At 39.8% G+C, this 19,533-nt stretch overlaps 1 protein-coding gene across 1 annotated transcript in view; it reads left to right on the forward strand.

Annotated features, from left to right (window-relative positions):
- Positions 1-19,533, forward strand: part of SH3YL1 (SH3 and SYLF domain containing 1) — a 110,959-nt gene that overhangs the window by 69,493 nt on the left and 21,933 nt on the right. Inside the window, exons 6-9 of the mRNA XM_030555526.1 lie at positions 2,499-2,627; positions 6,841-7,003; positions 7,869-7,911; positions 11,623-11,679. Of these exons, the coding sequence (XP_030411386.1) occupies positions 2,499-2,627; positions 6,841-7,003; positions 7,869-7,911; positions 11,623-11,679 (392 nt within the window). The remainder of the gene's footprint in view (positions 1-2,498; positions 2,628-6,840; positions 7,004-7,868; positions 7,912-11,622; positions 11,680-19,533) is intronic.

Here is a 19,533-nt window from a genome sequence, read left to right on the forward strand (position 1 = left end):
TGTAATAAGAAAAGCCAAAGAGGAGTTTGAAGAACGGCTAGCTAAAAACTCCAAAGGTAATAACAATATGTTTTTTAAATACGTCAGAAGCAAGAAGCCTGCTAAACAACCAGTGGGGCCCCTTGATGATCGAGATACAAAAGGAGTGTTTAAAGACGCTAAAGTCATTGCAGGGAAACTAAATGGATTCTTTGCTTCAGTCTTCATGGCTGAGGGTGTCAGGGAGATTCCCAAACCTAAGCTGGCTTTTGTAGGTGACAAATCTGAGGAACTGTCACAGATTGCAGTGTCACTAAAGGAGGTTTTGGAATTAATTGATAAACTTAACATTAACAAGTCAGTGGGACTAGATGGTGTTCACCTAAGAGTTCTGAAAGAACTCAAATGTGAAGTTGCTGAACTATTAACTAAGGTTTGTAACCTGTCCTTTAAATTGGCTTCTGTACCCAATGACTGGAAGATAGCTAATGTAACGCCAATAGTTTAAAAGGGCTCTAGAGGTTATCCTAGCAATTACAGACTGGTAAGTCTAACGTCAGTACCGGGCAAATTAGTTGAAACAATAGTAAAGAATAAAATTGTCAGACACATAGAAGAACATAAATTGTTAGGCAAAAGTCAACATGGTTTCTGTAGAGGGAAATCATGTCTTACTAATCTATTAGAGTTCTTTGAAGGGATCAGTCATCAAACTTGTGGACAAGGGGGATCCAGTGGACATAGTATACTTAGATTTCCAGAAAGCCTTTGACAAGGTCCCTTACCAAAGGCTCTTATGTAAATTAAGTTGTCATGGGATAAAAAGGAAGGTCCTTTCATGGATTGAGAACTGGTTAAAAGACAGTGAACAAAGGGTAGGAGTTAATGGTAAATTCTCAGAATGGAGAGGGGTAGCTAGTTGTGTTCCCTAAGGGTCAGTCCTAGGACCAGTCCTATTCAACTTATTCATAAATGATCTGGAGAAAGGGGTAAACAGTGAGGTGGCAAAGTTTGTAGAGGGTATTAAACTGCTCAAGATAGTTAAGACCAATGCAGACTATGAAGAACTTCAAAAAGATCTCACAAAACTAAGTGATTGGGCAACAAAATGGCAAATGAAATTTAATGTGGATAAATGTAAAGTAATTCACTTTGGGAAAAATAACCCCAACTATACATACAATATGATGGGGGCTAATTTAGCTACAACGAATCAGGAAAAAGATCTTGGATAGTTCTCTGAAGACATCCACACAGTGTGCAGAGGCAGTCAGAAAAGCAAACAGGATGTTAGGAATCATTAAAAAGAGGATAGCGAATAAGAAGGAGAATATATTATTGCCCTTATATAAATCCATGGTACGCTCACATCTTGAATACTGCATACAGATGTGGTCTCCTCATCTCAAAAAAGATATACTAGCACTCGAAAAGATTCGGAGAAGGGCAACTAAAATGATTAGGGGTTTGGAATGGGTCCCATATGAGGAGAGATTAAAGAGGCTAGGGCTTTTCAGCTTGGAAAAAAGGAGACTAAGGGGGGATATGATAGAGGTATGTAAAATCATGAGTGATGTGGAAAAAGTAGCTAAGGAAAAGTTATTTACTTATTCTCATAATACAAGAACTAGGGGCACCAGATGAAATTAATGGGCAGCAGGTTTAAAACAAATGAAAGGAAGTTGTTCTTCACATAGCACACAGTCAACTTGTGGAACTCCTTACCTGAGGAGGTTGTGAAAGCTAGGACTATAACAGCATTGAAAAGAGAACTGGATAAATTCATGGAGGTTAAGTCCGTTAATGGCTATTAGCCAGGATGAGTAAGGAATGGTGTCCCTCCCCTCTGTTTGTCAGAGGGTGGAGGTGGATGGCAGGAGAGAGATCACTTGATCATTACCTGTTAGGTTCAGTCCCTTTGGGGCACCTAGCGTTGGCCACTGTTGGTAGGCCGGATACTGGGCTAGATGGGCCTTTGGTTTGACCCAGTACAGCCGTTCTTATGTTCTTATAGAAATAATAGGATTGATCAGAGGGAAAAGGAAAAGATAGACATGGAGTAAAGGCTATTTACAACCTATAGGTAAAAAATACTTAAATTATAGGTGAACACATGGCTGCAGCTTAAATCTGCAAATTTATATTTTTAAAAGGAAAATGGCCATCTTTCTGTACAATTTTATCACATTTCCAAACTGGGTCTTTATTTCATTGTCTGAGTGACTGAATAATTTAATTACTGTATTATTTCACTACACATGGTACTTCTCACCTGTAGTGCACTTTTACTTTTTACTCTCTCTCAAAATCTAGATGTGGAAAATAAGCAAGGAATGCATTTGTTCAGTTGTAGCAAAAAGAGAAGCCAAGTAATCGAACAGTAAGTAATGCAGATTGTCAGAAATAATTTGATCACCGTGCCAGCGAATTGTAAAATTTAGAATGAGCAATTGTCAATTGCTGTTCATGTTACAATAGCATGTTGATAAGAACTATGCAAACTTTTTTCTTTTTTGCAGAAATTTAGAAGGTGATGTTGCCGTACGAAGCTCAGCTGCTGTCTATACATACTGCAAATCACGAGGGTTGTTTGCAGGGGTATCTTTAGAAGGAACATGTTTAATTGAAAGGAAAGAAACTAATCGCAAGTAAGTCTGGTTCAAAATCATAGAATCATAGAGTTAGAAGGGCCCACAAGGGGCATCTAGTCTAACTGCCTGCCATAATGGGGGATTTGTTGTGTCTAAATCGTCCAAGACAAATGACTATCCAGCCTCCTTGTGAAAACGTCCAGTGAAGAAGCTTCCATAACCTCGCTGGGCAGTCCTGTTCTATTGTCCTACTGTTTTTACATTTAGGAAGTATTTCCTGAAATTTAATCTATATTGTTCATGTGTGTTTCTTCCATATTTTGTGCTCTATCATCCAGTGGGTTACACTGGAATTTTAGTGGGATGGATCTTTAGGAAAATATTCAAAATAAATCTTATAGTGAACTTTGTAGAATTGATATGCTCTGATGTACTACTTTTGGTTGTGTTGTGTTCACAACCAGTGCCCTAATTTATAAACAAATCAGGGTAAGGTAATTCATTGTTCAGATACACCTCTACCCCGATATAACATGACCCAATATAACACAAATTCGAATATAACGCATTAAAGCAGTGCTCCAGGGTCGGGGCTGCGCACTCCAGCGGATCAAAGCAAGTTCAATATAATGCGGTTTCACCTATAACATGGTAAGATTTTTTGGCTCCTGAGGACAGTGTTATAGCGGGATAGAGGTGTACTTAAAATGTCTCTGTATTTACAGGGTTAATAGGTGAATATTTGATATATATTGGTATAGTGAAGTGGTGGGCAACCTGCTGCCTGCAGGCGACATGCAGCCCATCAAAGTAATCTGATTGTGCTGGCCTGCCACTTCCCACAGCTGCATGGGACCATGCCTACCAACAGTCAACATCAGGAAAATGTCTTGCTGCCTGCAATCAGATTACCCTGATGGGCTGCAGGTTGCCTACACCTGGTATCGTGGAACAAATTCTTTCCTTGGAATGATTTCAGTAGAAATTGCAGGTGATTATCCAAAGCAGAATTCGGCCCATGGTATCTCCAAAAGCATTAATGGTGGAATTTGAGTTTTTGAACTTCTGAGGTATTAGATTTGGCAGGGAATGGCAGATATCTGATTCAATGTCCTTTTAAAAAATAAATCAGGGATTATGGTTTAGAACCTCACTAAAGATGTTCAAGAGCTCCTGCTTCTTTTTTTGTTTTGTTTTGTTTTACCCATAGCTATCAAAACTGTCAGAATGGATAGGAGATCTAGGTCCAGTTTTTGTGAATCGTAAAATTATTTTCCATTCTGGTGCCATTGTTGTAAACATACACATACTAGATTTCTTTAACTTTATTGTCAGTTCCTTTCTAAGATGATAGCAATATTGTAAAATCAAAATTATACACAGATAATATGATAAAAGTAAAATCTTTCCTAAAGACTTTATTTTTCATCCCTCCTCCCAAGAAAAGTATACATTTACTTTAACACATGGTTCCAAACATACACTAACATGCAAAGAAATTAGGTTTTCCATGCTGTATTCTGACAGGTTTGAAATCTTGTTTGAGTCAGACCATTTGGTTGAAAATTATGTTAAAATCAAACCAGTCTGAATTGGAGACAATTAAAATTTGTAATTGAATATGTCTCCTTTTTCTAAAAATCTCCCATCCTAGTATTGCTGTTTATAAGAGTAAAGGTTTTTAAAAATCCCAAATGTATTGTATGAATTTTAAGCTGAGCAGTAGCAAAGGTATTAATTCATATTTATTAAAAGCTTGGTTTTGATAGGCCCTTATGTGAGTACATGCAGAAGATATGAGGGGAGGCATGAAAGCAGGTTCTGCCCTTGTACACCTGAGGCAAGGCCAGAAAGCAAGATGCACATACAGCAGGGAGAAGAACAGGTTAGGGACATGTCTCCCTTTGGAACAGGCAGACCATGCTAGTGGGTGGGTCCTAAAGGTTCGTGTACCCTGTAAACTAGGCCACTCAAGGAGTCTGAGTCTGTGAATTAGGCCACTCAGTGATTAGCTAATTGTACGTTCTTAGAAACAAATAACACATCCACTGAAATGTTTATGGCATATTTGTGAAAACGGATACTGTTGAACATTACCAAGAGTCCAGTTTCCCTTCTTGCTCTAATGTGAAAGGATTCTTTAAATAAATAAATAAATAAAATCTGTAATCACAATATAGCAAGAGTTTTAGCAAGTTGGTACCACCTGTTTTCTATGTATCAGAGGGGTAGCTGTGTTAGTCTGGATCTGTAAAATCAGCAAAGAATCCTGTGGCACCTTATAGACTAACAGAGGTTTTGGAGCATGAGCTTTCGTAGGTGAATACCTACTTCGTCAGATGCATGTAGTGGAAATTTCCAGGGGCAGGTATATATATATATATATGCAAGCAAGCTAGAGATAATGAGGTTAGTTCAGTCAGGGAGGATGAGGCCTTGTTCTAGCAGTTGAGGTGTGACAACCAAGGGAGGAGAAACTGGTTTTGTAGTTGGCAAGCCATTCACAGTCTTTGTTTAATCCTGAGCTGATGGTGTCAAATTTGCAGATGAACTGAAGATCAGCAGTTTCTCTTTGGAAGTCTGGTCCTGAAGTTTTTTTGCTGCAGGATGACCACCTTAAGGTCTGCTATAGTGTGGCCAGGGAGGTTGAAGTGTTCTCCTACAGGTTTTTGTATATTGCCATTCCTAGTATCTGATTTGTATCCATTTATCCTTTTCCGTAGAGACTGTCCAGTTTGGCCGATGTACATAGCAGAGGGGCATTGCTGGCATATGATGGCATATATTACATTGGTGGACGTGCAGGTGAATGAACCGGTGGTGGTGTGGCTGATCTGGTTAGGTCCTGTGATGGTGTCGCTGGTGTAGATATATGGGCAGAGTTGGCATCGAGGTTTGTTGCATGGATTGGTTCCTGAGCTAGAGTTACTATGGTGCGGTGTGCAGTTACTGGTGAGAATGTTTCAGGTTGGCAGGTTGTCTGTGGGCGAGGACTGGCCTGCCACCCAAGGCCTATGAAAGTGTGGGATCATTGTCCAGGATGGGTTGTAGATCCCTGATGATTCCAGGATTCCACTGGCCATCACATACAGTCCCCAGCTAAAACCCCTCCAACGCATCATCAGGGATCTACACACCATAGTAACTCTAGCTCAGGAACCAATCCATGCAACAAACCTCAATGCCAACTCTGCCCACATATCTACACCAGCGACACCATCACAGGACCTAACCAGATCAGCCACACCATCACCGGTTCATTCACCTGCACGTCCACCAATGTAATATATGCCAGCAATGCCCCTCTGCTATGTACATCGGCCAAACTGGACAGTCTCTACGGAAAAGGATAAATGGACACAAATCAGATATTAGGAATGGCAATATACAAAAACCTGTAGGAGAACACTTTAACCTCCCTGGCCACACTATAGCAGACCTTAAGGTGGCCATCCTGCAGCAAAAAAATTCAGGAACAGACTTCAAAGAGAAACTGCTGAGCTTCAGTTCATCTGCAAATTTGACACCATCAGCTCACGTTTAAGCAAAGACTGTGAATGGCTTGCCAACTACAAAACCGGTTTCTCCTCCCTTGGTTTTCACACTTCAACTGCTAGAACAGGGCCTCATCCTCCCTGATTGAACTAACCTCATTATCTCTAGCTTGCTTGCATATATATACCTACCCCTGGAAATTTCCACTACATGCCTCTGATGAAGTAGGTATTCACCTACGAAAGCTCATGCTCCAAAACCTCTGTTAGTCTATAAGGTGCCACAGGATTCTTTGCTGCTGTTTTCTATGGTTACCCAGAGTTATTGTGGTTGATATTAAAAAGGCCACATTAAAAGCTGTTCAAGCTATAATTGTTTTCTGTGAAACCACTGTTCTCTTTTCTTGTTTAATCCTGACTTTCAATGCAGCAGGTGATCCTGCAGCTGAGACTCACAAAAAATCCTGATGTTCCATTTTTTGCACACCTCCAGGCTTTTCTGTAGAAAATGAGCTGCAGCAAAATATTGGTGAAAATTAAACTGAAGTAATAATAAAGAGAAACAAGTCTGTTCCCCGTACTTTATTGTTCTCAATTTATGTTGAGCATAGAACTACTTCTGCCATTCCTTCGTGGGTAATCAGTTTAAGAAATCAAGTAAACGTTCTTTATACAACGTGTTGAAATGGTGCAGTACATAGTCTTTTAAACTGTAGGTTAAGCTAGAAGTATAGCCGAGATGATGATTAAAGCAACTGATATTTTTTTTGTGCTAGATTTTATGGTCGAGATATTCGAGCTAGTGCCATTTTATTTGGTGATGTACCTCCTCTTACTCAATCAGAAGATCTGCATGAAATTCTGGATTCTTTTACTGAACAATATGAAAATGAGGAGCAGAAAAACAATGCAAGGAAAGCAGCAAGGGAACAAAGGAAGGTTTGCACACATTTTTTTTTTCCATATTGGCTTTCTGTTGCGAAATCCTTTCATCTACAATTGGACCTAATCGTAATAATGCTGTGTGGATGGCACTCACATTGAAGTCATTGGATATGTTGAGTGCTAACTGATGGAAGGGTGTCTTTTTTGGGGGGGTATACTGTATTCACACAAGTGCACTGTTCAGTATTGCCATGGGAACCTCCATCACAGAAGAACATTACTATTACCTTAAGTTTTGCATACTTCAGTCTAACAATATAATTCTTCATTACATTGTTTCCAAGAAGACAACCAGCTTAGAGAGACATATCTGTATTTGACGCACTACAATCAGAAAAGTTTATTCAAAATACTCTTTTCAGCTGCAGCTTGATTTTCAAGAAAAATGTTCATTCTTAAGAATATTTGGAACAAACCGGGGTTTTTAGTTGTTTATCTGCTCCTTCTGTTTCCCTTAAAAAATTACAACTCTTGGATTGGGCCATCGTATTTAATCACTGAGAAGACGCTGAGAATTATGTGACAAGACATTATCAATGTCTAGGCAACATTATCTCTCTAGACATAACAGCTGATGCTACTGAGAGAGACTACAATATGTATAATTTATTTTCCACCTTTGTGTTAAAACATCAAGCAGTAAAATTTTTCATTTACGCATATAACTTTGTGGTGAATTATTGTGTGGCTATATCTAAATCCGTCTTTGGTTTTACAGTTTGAAATGTAATGACATTAAGAGGCAATATCCGATGGGTGCTTCTTAATTTCTTCTGGATTATCCCCAGGCCTTCAATTATATTAACCTGTACTTGCTAGTGAGGTGTGATTTTGCTATTGTTTACATTATTTATTTTAGGCTAATGATCCACCTGTAAAACCATCGTCAAGGCCACAGTCAGGTAAGCCACCTAAGTGTGCTGCATCGGCAGGTATGAAGATGTTTTGATATATGTGAAAGAAGACTGTTAGAAATACTATGAGTATGATGTTTTTATACTATTCAACCCCCTTTTCTTGTGTGAGCTGGTAACCTCTCTATAACAGCTTGATTTGTCAAAAAGTGGAAGTATCTTAGATGCCTATATACAAATGCAAGAAGTATAGGTAATAAGCAGGAAGAACTGGAAGTGCTAATAAATAAATACAACGATGACGATATTGGCATTACTGAAACTTGGTGGGATAATACATACGACTGGAATGTTGGTGTGGATTGGTATAGTTTGCTCAGGAAGGATAGACAGGGGAAAAAGGGAGGAGGTGTTGCTTTATATATTAAAAATGTACACATTTGGACTGAGGTGGAGATGGACATAGGAGACGGAAGTGTGGAGAGTCTCTGGGTTAGGCTAAAAGGGGTAAAAAACACGGGTGATGTGATGCTGGGAGTCTACTACAGGCCACCTAATCAGGTGGAAGAGGTGGATGAGGCTTTTTTCAACAACTAACAAAATCATCCAAAGCCCAAGATTTGGTGGTGATGGGGGACTTCGACTATCCAGATATATGTTGGGAAAATAACACCGCGGGGCACAGACTATCTAATAAGTTCCTGGACTGCATTGCAGACAACTTTTTATTTCAGAAAGTTGAAAAAGCTACTGGGGGGAAGCTGTTCTAGACTTGATTTTAACAAATAGGGAGGAACTTGTTGAGAATTTGAAAGTAGAAGGAAGCTTGGGTGAAAGTGATCATGAAATCATAGAATTTGCAATTCTAAGGAAGGGTAGAAGGGAGTACAGCAGAATAGAGACAATGGATTTCAGGAAGGCGGATTTTGGTAAGCTCAGAGATCTGATAGGTAAGGTCCCATGAGAATTAAGACTGAGGGGAAAAACAACTGAGGAAAGTTGGCAGTTTTTCAAAGGGACACTATTAAGGGCCCAAAAGCAAGTTATTCCGATGGTTAGGAAAGATAGAAAATGTGGCAAAAGACCACCTTGGCTTAACCACGAGATCTTGCGTGACCTACAAAATAAAAAGACGTCATATAAAAAATGGAAACTAGGTCAGATTACAAAGGATGAATATAGGCAAATAACACAGGAATGCAGAGGCAAGATTAGAAAAGCAAAGGCACAAAATGAACTCAAACTAGCTATGGGAATAAAGGGAAACAAGAAGACTTTTTATCAATACATTAGAAGCAAGAGGAAGACCAAGGACAGGGTAGGCCCACTGCTCAATGAGGAGGGGGAAACAGTAACGGGAGACTTGGAAATGGCAGAGATGCTTAATGACTTCTTTGTTTCAGTCTTCACTGAGAAGTCTGAAGGAATGTCTAGTATAGTGAATGCTTACGGGAAGAGGGTAGGTTTAGAAGAGAAAATAAGGAAAGAGCAAGTAAAAAATCACTTAGAAAAGTTAGATGCCTGCAAGTCACCAGGGCCTGATGAAATGCATCCTAGAATACTCAAGGAGTTAATAGAGGAGGTATCTGAGCCTCTAGCTATTATCTTTGGGAAATCATGGGAGACGGGGGAGATTCCAGAAGACTGGAAGGGGGCAAATATAGTGCCCATCTATAAAAAGGGAAATAAAAACAACCCAGGAAACTACAGACCAGTTAGTTTAACTTCTGTGCCAGGGAAGATAATGGAGCAGGTAATTAAACAAATCATCTGCAAACACTTGGAAGGTGGTAAGGTGATAGGGAATAGCCAGCATGGATTTGTAAAGAACAAATCGTGTCAAACTAATCTGATAGCGTTCTTTGATAGGATAACGAGCCTTGTGGATAAGGGAGTAGCGGTGGATGTGATATACCTAGACTTTAGTAAGGCATTTGATACAGTCTCACATGATATTCTTATAGATAAACTAGGAAAGTACAATTTAGATGGGGCTATTATAAGGTGGGTGCATAACGGGCTGGATAACCATACTCAGAGAGTAGTTGTTAATGGCTCCCAATCCTGCTGGAAAGGTATAACAAGTGGGGTTCCGCAGGGGTCTGTTTTGGGACCGGTTCTGTTCAATATCTTCATCAACGATTTAGATGTTGGCATAGAAAGTACGCTTATTAAGTTCGCGGACGATACCAAACTGGGAGGGATTGCAACTGCTTTGGTGGACAGGGTCAAAATTCAAAATGATCTGGACAAATTGGAGAAATGGTCTGAGGTAAACAGGATGAAGTTCAATAAAGATAAATGCAAAGTGCTCCACCTAGGAAGGAACAATCAGTTTCACACATACAGAATGGGAAGAGACTGTCTAGGAAGGAGTATGGCAGAAAGAGATTTAGGGGTCATAGTAGACCACAAGCTTAATATGAGTCAACAGTGTGATACTGTTGCAAAAAAAGCAAACGTGATTCTGGGATGCATTAACAGGTGTGTTGTAAACAAGACATGAGAAGTCATTCTTCCGCTTTACTCTGCGCTGGTTAGGCCTCAAATGGAGTATTGTGTCCAGTTCTGGGCACCGCATTTCAAGAAAGATGTGGAGAAATTGGAGAGGGTCCAGAAAAGAGCAACAAGAATGATTAAAGGTCTTGAGAACATGACCTATGAAGGAAGGCTGAAGGAATTGGGTTTGTTTAGTTTGGAGAAGAGAAGACTGAGAGGGGACATGATAGCAGTTTTCAGGTATCTAAAAGAGTGTCATCAGGAGGAGGGAGAAAACTTGTTCACCTTAGCCTCCAATGATAGAACAAGAAGCAATGGGCTTAAACTGCAGCAAGGGAGATTTAGGTTGGACATCAGGAAAAAGTTCCTAACTGTCAGGGTAGTTAAACACTGGAATAGATTGCCTAGGGAAGTTGTGGAATCTCCATCTCTGGAGATATTTAAGAGTAGGTTAGATACATGTCTATTAGGGATGGTCTAGACAGTATTTGGTCCTGTCATGAGGGCAGGGGACTGGACTCGATGACCTCTCGAGGTCCCTTCCAGTCCTAGAGTCTATGAGTCTATTTTGGGATAGATTCATGAACGATAATGGGTGAAGTTTTTATGGTTTTTAACTTCTAATTTACTTTTATCTAGTTTCTAAATGCAACTAAATGTTTACTAAACAGACACTACAAAATGGCTGGTTGTATTACTACTACATATTGTAGATGACAGCTGAATATAGAAATTAGTGCCAGTTTTACAGCTATGTAATAGCTGAGAAGGGATGTTAAAGTTAATTGGGTACATAATAGTCCACTTCATATGATGGAATTTTTTCCTGTTTAAGGGGAGTGTTTTCTTGTAAAAACTGCTAACTTTTAGGAGGAAGTTAATCTCTTCTGGTCTGGGTCCAGTGGGCTGCCTCTTTTCATCATCCTCTTCAAATAGGTAGATGAATCTTTCACTAGGATAGTGTTTTAATTCCTTACTCTATTTTAGTCTTCCTTCTGCCACACAGCAAGTAGGGTATGTGACACTCCTTCTGATATTTTTTTTCCCTGCAGCTCCTTTCCTATTCTATTGGGAAAGACATGAATTAAGATTTCCATCCCTCAGTCCTAGTTCAGTAAATAGCTATTTCTGCTCTCCACCACTACTTCTTGGCTAACTACAATAATTTTGTGAATACTGAACATATATTACAAGAGCAGAAAACAAAGGAAATTGACCTATTGAGATGTTATATAAATTATATAAATTATTTTTCTGCAGCTGTGAAAAATCCACCCAAACTTTATCCTGAACTTCCCAATTACCATGCCACTGAGGGTAAGTACTACACTTCGGATTTATTTTATAAAGGCCACATGCAATGGGTGTGAGACCACATGGGGATATTTTGGAAAACATTATACTTTTGAAAAAAATTCTGTGTTTGTATCACCTTGTCATCTTTATTATCCAGACTTATCCCAGGAGTTAAACAAATCAAGATTCCCTTCTGGTTTTTTTATGTTTTAGAAATGTTTTATAAACATCTACCTGTATCTTGTTCCCTGGCTTTATACTCAGACAGCAGGTGAATCTTACCTTCCTTTCTGTCTTCTTGTGGCCTAACTTCTTACATTTCAAAAATCCTTTTTCCCTATTCAATATACATGTCCAATCCTATAAATAGTCAGACTATATCTGATGATACCACCTTAATGAGGCAAAAGAGATCACTATGACATAACAACCTGTTTCCAAGTCTACCCTCTCTTCTCTGTGCACAAAGTAGTGTAAATCCTGTTTTATATAAACAAACACCCACGATGGTCAAATCTGATAACCATCATAAGATTAGTTTGCCATTGCATTTACATCTTTTCATAGGATTATTCAGTGGTTTGAGATTATAAATCTGCTTTTTGGTGTAACACAGAGATCACTTGTGCTGTGGTCTGGACTGTCAGAATTTTTGAGGTCAAAACGAGGGCCTAACTCATTTATGATTCTGTTGAACCCAGCACCACTTGTAGTTTATGGAGTTTGTACTGTCAGAGCTTGGCATCGCAGATCATTAGAACTAATTTTGAAGCCTTTGTTCTGCACCTGGTAAATTCACTTAGAGAATGTGTAAGCCCACATGGCTTTTGTTTCCCCAAGTATGTCTCACCCTTCCAATGGAAAAAGTAAGTCTGTGTGGATCCTTGTAACCAATTATAAGGTCCACAAACTATTTTGCAAGGCAGTGGAATATAATATTTTCCTCAAATAAATTGGATAGACATTTTGATCTATAAAATACATTACCTGCTTGTCAACCATTAAGTTTTATACAGACAGTGAGTGTTGGTCAGTGCTAGGATCAGACCCAAAACCTTGGCACTGCATAAACTTACACATTGTCTCACATACACACAATGCTTCGCAAAATTAAAATCTTTCACTAAAATGTTTCAGCGTGTTTTCAGTTTAAAAAATGACAAGTAAAAATAACCACAATGATCCAGTTACATTAAAAACAAATTAGTTGTGGTGTTTGCAACATCCACTAAATATGATTTAATTTAACCTCAAAGTCCTGACCAATACCCCAATTATATGTTATCTCATGTGCACAAATCATTAATGAATGAACACGATGCATTTTTAAACACACAAAAAGAGAAAAAAATATTTAATCCTTATTTTAACCACCTTCCTTATTCCTTCACCTGTACCCTCTTTGTTTGTAGGTTTCTTAAAAGGAAAAGCTATTTCTTGTAATTTCTGAGAGTAATACATATACTTGTTGGGGAAAAGTGTTCAATTTAGGAGATAGGTGTCAGGTTTCATTGGCAATCTCCAGTCCTACTTCTGAAGATCAAACGAGACAAATGCACACAGAGAAAGAGACAGAGGTGGAAAAAAGATAGGAAAATTTAACTTTTTCTGTAATATTTGGCTTCTGGAAACCCACAGAAACATCACACTTTCTCTAACCTTTTTAGAAACATTGGGACTTGGCAAACATTTTTCACAGTCAGGCTGCTAAAACAGAATGTTCAGTTCTGTCTCTTCTGAAGGCGAGAGGGAGTTAAGGGTAGGTGATATTTTGTCTTAGGGCATGTCTACGCTGGCAAGTTTCTGTGCTACAAGTTATACCACTTTTATTAAAATGCTGGAATTAAACCACTGTTGTGTGGCCACACTGTGCTCCTTGTGATGCTGGAGCGCATCCACATTAGCAACTCTTGCAACGGCAAAGGCAGCAATGCATTGTGGTAGCTATCCCACTGTGCAGTTGGCAGCAGGGTGCTTTGGAAAGGGTTTGCAATGCCTCAGGGAAGGCACGGTGTCATGTGATGCAGGTTTCCCAATCCCATTGTTTCATGGGCATCCTACTACATTGCCAGCTGTTTTTCAACTGAAGTGTGGTAAGGGAGAGTGTGTGTGTGTCTCCCGCCCTCCATAAAGTGTGTTTTGAGGGACAGAGAATGTGTCAACATGCTGCCTTGTAAGTTCAGTCAGCGGCAGGAACCAACCAGTCCTGAGGCAGGGGGAGGGGAAGGTTTTTAAGATCAGGCTTGACAAAGTCCTGGCTGGGATGATTTAGTTGGAATTGGTCCTGCTTTGAGCAGGGGTTTGGACTAGATGACCTCCTTAGGTCCCTTCCAACCCTGATATTCTATGATTCTGTGATCAGCCCCTGCCTCCTCCCTGGGCTCTCTGCACAGCAGTCTCTCTCTGTCACACACTCAAAAAAAAAAAAAAAAAAAAAAAAAAAAAGATAAAAGTAACAGAAGAGTTGAAACATTTTATACTTCTATTATGTTACATGAAAGAAGAATTTGATTTGTGTTTGAGACATTTTTAATTATCTACTATGGAGACCTTCTGAGTTATCTTGATGAGTAAAGTAATATAACCTGTTTCAAGTCCAAGACAGAATATTAAATTAAAAACCTGTGTCTCTAAACTGATATTGTGATACTTGATTCATATGCAAGCAGAGCAGACTGAGTTTTTATACAGCTCAGTTCTGTCAGGAGTAATTCTTAGATTAATACACTAAAGTGTAAATGGTGTTTCCAAAGGAAGATTTTGAAGGTTATCAGAAATGGGAAATATTACAGAGTTTAGTGCCTGTTTCTTTAAACTGTTGTAAATCACCAGGAATTATTAGTAGTACCATTATTAACTAAATAGGCTGGTATTATCAAAGGAATCTCATGAATTTGGCCATACAACTCTCTTAGGGTCCTTTGAAATTCTTTGTCCTAGCAAATTCCACTGTGGTTGGCATAAACCAGTTCTCCATCTACTGGAAAAAGTCACTGAGTTTTAATCTGACTTTTTAAAAAGAAGCTGTGAGTTGTTACCTTTTAGTTTTTAACAAACATGTTCTTCTTGACAAATGTTACATATTGCCTTTTTTGTTTGTTTGTCTTCCTACTTGTTTGCCGTCTTGCAAATAAAAGCACCGATACCTCCTCTCTCATAAAGTAACATGTCTTACTCTACTAAATAGCTAGGAAACAAAAATGATGGTCAATTGTAACTCATATGATGAGACCGTTAACTTCCTCCTTAGTCTGTTTTGGAAGCATTTGTCATAATATGGGAAGTTTGGTGTTTCTGATTCACATCCTCAAATGTTAACACCCTATTCCACCCCATGAGGGTAGAGTACTTTGGAGATAATTGAGATAAGACCAGAAAAGAGATCTTATAGTTGCACATAGGCCAACTGACCGAACATCCATATGTGTCTCCTTGCCCTACTAGAAGCAGAGATTTGTAGAGAGAGGATTTTTCAGTTTCTTTGTGTTCCAGCTTGACACCCAACTGTCTTCCTGAGCTTATGAGAGACCTACCACTGTTTCTAATCTTCCTTTACACACTAGCTTTTTTATTACAACTGCACAAACAACATCTGATGGGTTTCTTCTGCTCTCTTAGGGCTTCTCTTTACAGCTAAAAAAATCTGTTTTTAATGCATATGAGCGATCCTGAGCTAAACACATAGTGAAGACAAAGCCACTTTAATTTTACCACCAGCAGTAAAATTCAGGAGGTGTGTATATGGCTGACATTGGAGAAAAGCCAAGAGATAGGACAGGAGAAAGATAATGGGGACAGAAAGAAACACACAAGGGAAAGGATAACAGAGCAGGATTTCACATATATCACGCTGGGGTTCTCGTGCTGGTGATGGTCGAGTGTCCCCACTAGTGCATTGAGGTCTGAAATTTAAGAGGACTGACTCACAAGGAGGGAACTGACCACCAGGGAATGGGATCTGAAGCTGGAGTTGTTTTTAAACTTCTGTGCTCCAACTCAGACTACTTGAGGAGGAATGGCTCTTGCCTTGACAGACTGAAATGATTATTTTCCAAATTATGAAACCATCAGGCAACAGCTGGGATAGGAAAGAAAAGGGAATAATTTCAGAGCCTTTCTCCCCCAAGCTGTGTTAGTCCAGGGAGCTCAAAGATCAACTGGAACAAGGCCAAGGCATAGTAGCCTCATTTTGGCTCTGTCTGTTGTGATCCTCAAAGTTAAGGATTCTGACTGTAGGACTGGGTAATGTAAATGACACATCTCATATTTAGTGACTTGAAAATGAAAGGTGGTTTCCTGATTGATTACTGCTGTGAACGCCCAAGGAGAATCTTGTTTCTGGCAAAGTCTGAAAATGTAGTTTTCAAATGACGTGATAGAAAGTGTTGTGACCAAGAATAGTATCACTTTCAGCTGTCCTTTGTACATAAATGATTTATGTACTTGTCCTTTGATTTTCTGTTTCTAATTCTGAAAAATGAATAGAACTAATGATTCATTTTGCCTTCTCTCAGTCTTAATTTGTCATTTCTCATATTCATAGGATACTTATGAACATGAAAATCCTATAATAATGATACCATAGGGCAAAGCTACTATTTTAAAATTCTATGCTTTCGCATTTGTCAAATATCTCTTAACTTTTTTAATGAATTAGAAGAAATTGAAAAGAGACATTGTGCACCTCCCCCAAAAGCCAAAACAAAGGCAAACTTGTGTTAGTGAAAGATAATCCAAGAAATCCAAACACCTAACGCTGTTTTAGCTATAAGCCTTTCACAAAGAAATAGTAGTGAATCATTAAAAAGAACAGAAGTACTTGTGGCACCTTAGAGACTAACGAATTTATTTGAGCATAAGCTTTCACGGGCTACAGCCCACTTCATTGGATGCATGCAATGGAAAATACAGTGGGAAGATATATACACCCAGAGAACATGAAACAATGGGTGTTACCATAAACACTCTAACGAGAGTGATCAGTTAAGGGGAGCTATTACCAGCAGGAGAGAGAGAGACTTTTTGTAAACACTTTTTGTAGTGGTAATCAAAATGGTCCATTTTGCAGCAGTTGACAAGAAGTTGTGAGGAATGGGGGAGAGGGAGGAATAAACATGGAGAAATATCCCCCCAAACACACACACACTGTGCCCTGGCCCAAAGATCTTACAATATAGGCCTGAAAGAGACCTCCTGTGTCACTAAGTCCAGTCCCTTGGGTTTCTCAAGCAACCCCACCATATAATTCCATTTATAAATTTATCAAGCTCCATCTTAAAACTAATTAGGCCACTGGCCCCACTACTCATATTAGAAAGCCTTTCCAGATCCTCACTCCTCTGATGATTAGAAACCTAATTTCCAGCCTAAATTTATTCATAGCCAGTTTGTACCCATTTGTTCTTGTGCCAACATTGTCCTTTATTTTAAAAAGCTCTTCTCCCTCCCTGGTGTGTTCTCCCCTCCTTCCCCCTTCAATATATTTCTAGAGAACAATCAGATTCCACCTTAGCCTTAATTTTTTTAGGCTAAATAAGCCACGCTCTTTTAGTCTCCTCTCATAGGATAGGCTCTCCATTCCCCTGTTCATTCTAATGCCCTTCTCTGTTCCAGTTTGAATTCATCTTTCTTAAACATGGGTGACCAGAATTGTACACTGTATTCCAAATGAGGTCTCACAAGAGCCTTACACAATGGCATTAATATACTTCCTGCATCTATTGCAAATACCTCACCTGATACATCCTAGGATCACAGTTGCTTTTATTTTTATGGCCACATTACACTGGTGGCGCATTGTCATCCTGTGATTGATTAATAACCCCAGGTCTTTCTCCTCCATTGTCATTTCCAGCTGATGAGCCACCAGTTTAGAGCATAGTTTTGTTAGCCCCTAAATGCATGAACTTGTACTTAACACTATTAAATTTCATCCTGTTTCTGTTACTCAAGTCCTCTATGTCATCCAAGTCTGTTTTTATAATATTCCAGTCCTCCTCTGTATTGATGATGCCTCCCAGCTTCGTGTCATCAGTATATTTTATTAGCACTCTCCTGCTTTGGCCTGGTCTACACTAGAGTTGGAGTGTCGATGTAAGATATGCAACTTCAGCTACGGGAATACCGCCGCTCACTCTGGTGGAGTTCCGGAGTCGATGGGGAGCGCGTTCGGGGATTGATATATTGCGTCTAGATGAGACATGATATATCGATCCCCGATAAATTGATCGCTACCCGCCGATACGGCAGGTAGTCTGGACGTACCTTTGGTGTCATCAGTGAAAAAAATAAGATCAACCCTAAGACTGAGCCTTTAGAAACTCCACCAGTAACCTCCCTCTAGCCCGATAGTCCCCCTTTCTGAACAACCTGTTTTCATCTCTCCTTTGGCTAGTTCCTTAGTCATTTTACTAATCCCCATCTTCTCCAGTTTAATTGACAAGCTTAGTGTAGGACAAGACAACAGATGGATATAGACAGATTGGGAGTAAAAGGAAACAATGAGCTAATACTGGTTAACATGATATGTAGTGTTTTCAGCACAACAGCAGCCTAACCACTGTCAAGTTTTTTTATTATTATTATTTATGTATTTATTTTGTAGGCATCATGGAAAAGAGTTTTAAGGAGGGTTTTCAAGGAAGATGATGAGTTAGTGTTGCAGATGTTTACCAGGAGCTCCTCCCAAAGGTGAGGGATAGTATAGGAGAAGGCATGAAGGTACTTGTTTGAAAATTTAACAAGTAGGCTGACATCATGGGCCAAGTAGAGGCTGGAGTGATGTTTCAGTAGTGAATGAGAGATGATAGGTAGGGTGGAGATAAGCTGTGAAGGGCCTTGAAAGGGGAGACATGCAGTTTATGTTTGATGCAATGGAGAAAGGGGAGCCAATGGAGACATAGAAAAAGATGGGTAGATGGTGAAAATGATGGACTATGTAGAGCTTTAGCTGATTTGAGTTTAGACAGAAGATGACAAGTTAGGAGTAGAGAGGTAGATCTGTGATTTGTCACCATAGAAATGGTGGTTGAACTTGTGTTGGCAGATGAGATTACCCAAAGAGAAAGAAGAGAAGGGGGACAAGGACTAAGATCTGTGGAACTCCTCTCCACACAGAAAGTTGAAGTGGAAGGCTGTCTGTTTCCCAAGGATCTCCTGGTGGCCTTCAGTGGCTCTGTGGTGCCCTTCCTTAACTTTCCCTCCTGATTCCTCAGTAACTCACAAAAAGGCTTTCATGAGTACAGTACCAGCCCTTCTGAGGGCCTAGTTTTATTAACAAAACTGTTCAAAATTATATTCAGAGTAAAATTCCAAAATAAGCCCCTCCCAGCCCTTTCTGACTGGATTCCTTCCACAGGCCTCTGCCAGCCTCGTCCAACTCTCTGCTTACAAGAGGTCATCAGGCCAACCCCTTCTCCTGGTCCTCCCATCGCATCTAGTGTAGATGCAATAAAATCAATCCCCAATCGCGCTCCCCGTCGACTCCAGAACTCCAGCTCGCTAGAGCCAGAAGTGGAGTCAACGGGGAAGTGGCAGCGGTCGACTCGCCGCCATCCTCATGCCAGGTAAGTCGACCTAAGATGTGCTGATTTCAGCTACGCTATTCGCGTAGCTGAAGTTGCATATCTTAGGTCGACCCCCCCTCTAGTGTAGACCTGGGTTTCTCTGAGTCCCTGCAGGAGCCTTGCCACTCCCTGCAGCCTTCTCCAAGTTTCTCTTACTCATAAGTCAGCAGCCAACCCCTTCTGCTGTTCTTCTGACCCTCCTCCTGTTACTCAGGGTTCTTGGAGAAGCCTTGCACTTCCCTGCAGCCTTCTGTCTCAGACCAGCTGCAGTTTCCAGACTTCTGTCCTGCCTGGCACTCCCACTCGAGCT

Source organism: Gopherus evgoodei, chromosome 3 (assembly GCF_007399415.2).
Source record: "Gopherus evgoodei ecotype Sinaloan lineage chromosome 3, rGopEvg1_v1.p, whole genome shotgun sequence".
NCBI lineage: Eukaryota > Metazoa > Chordata > Testudines > Testudinidae > Gopherus > Gopherus evgoodei.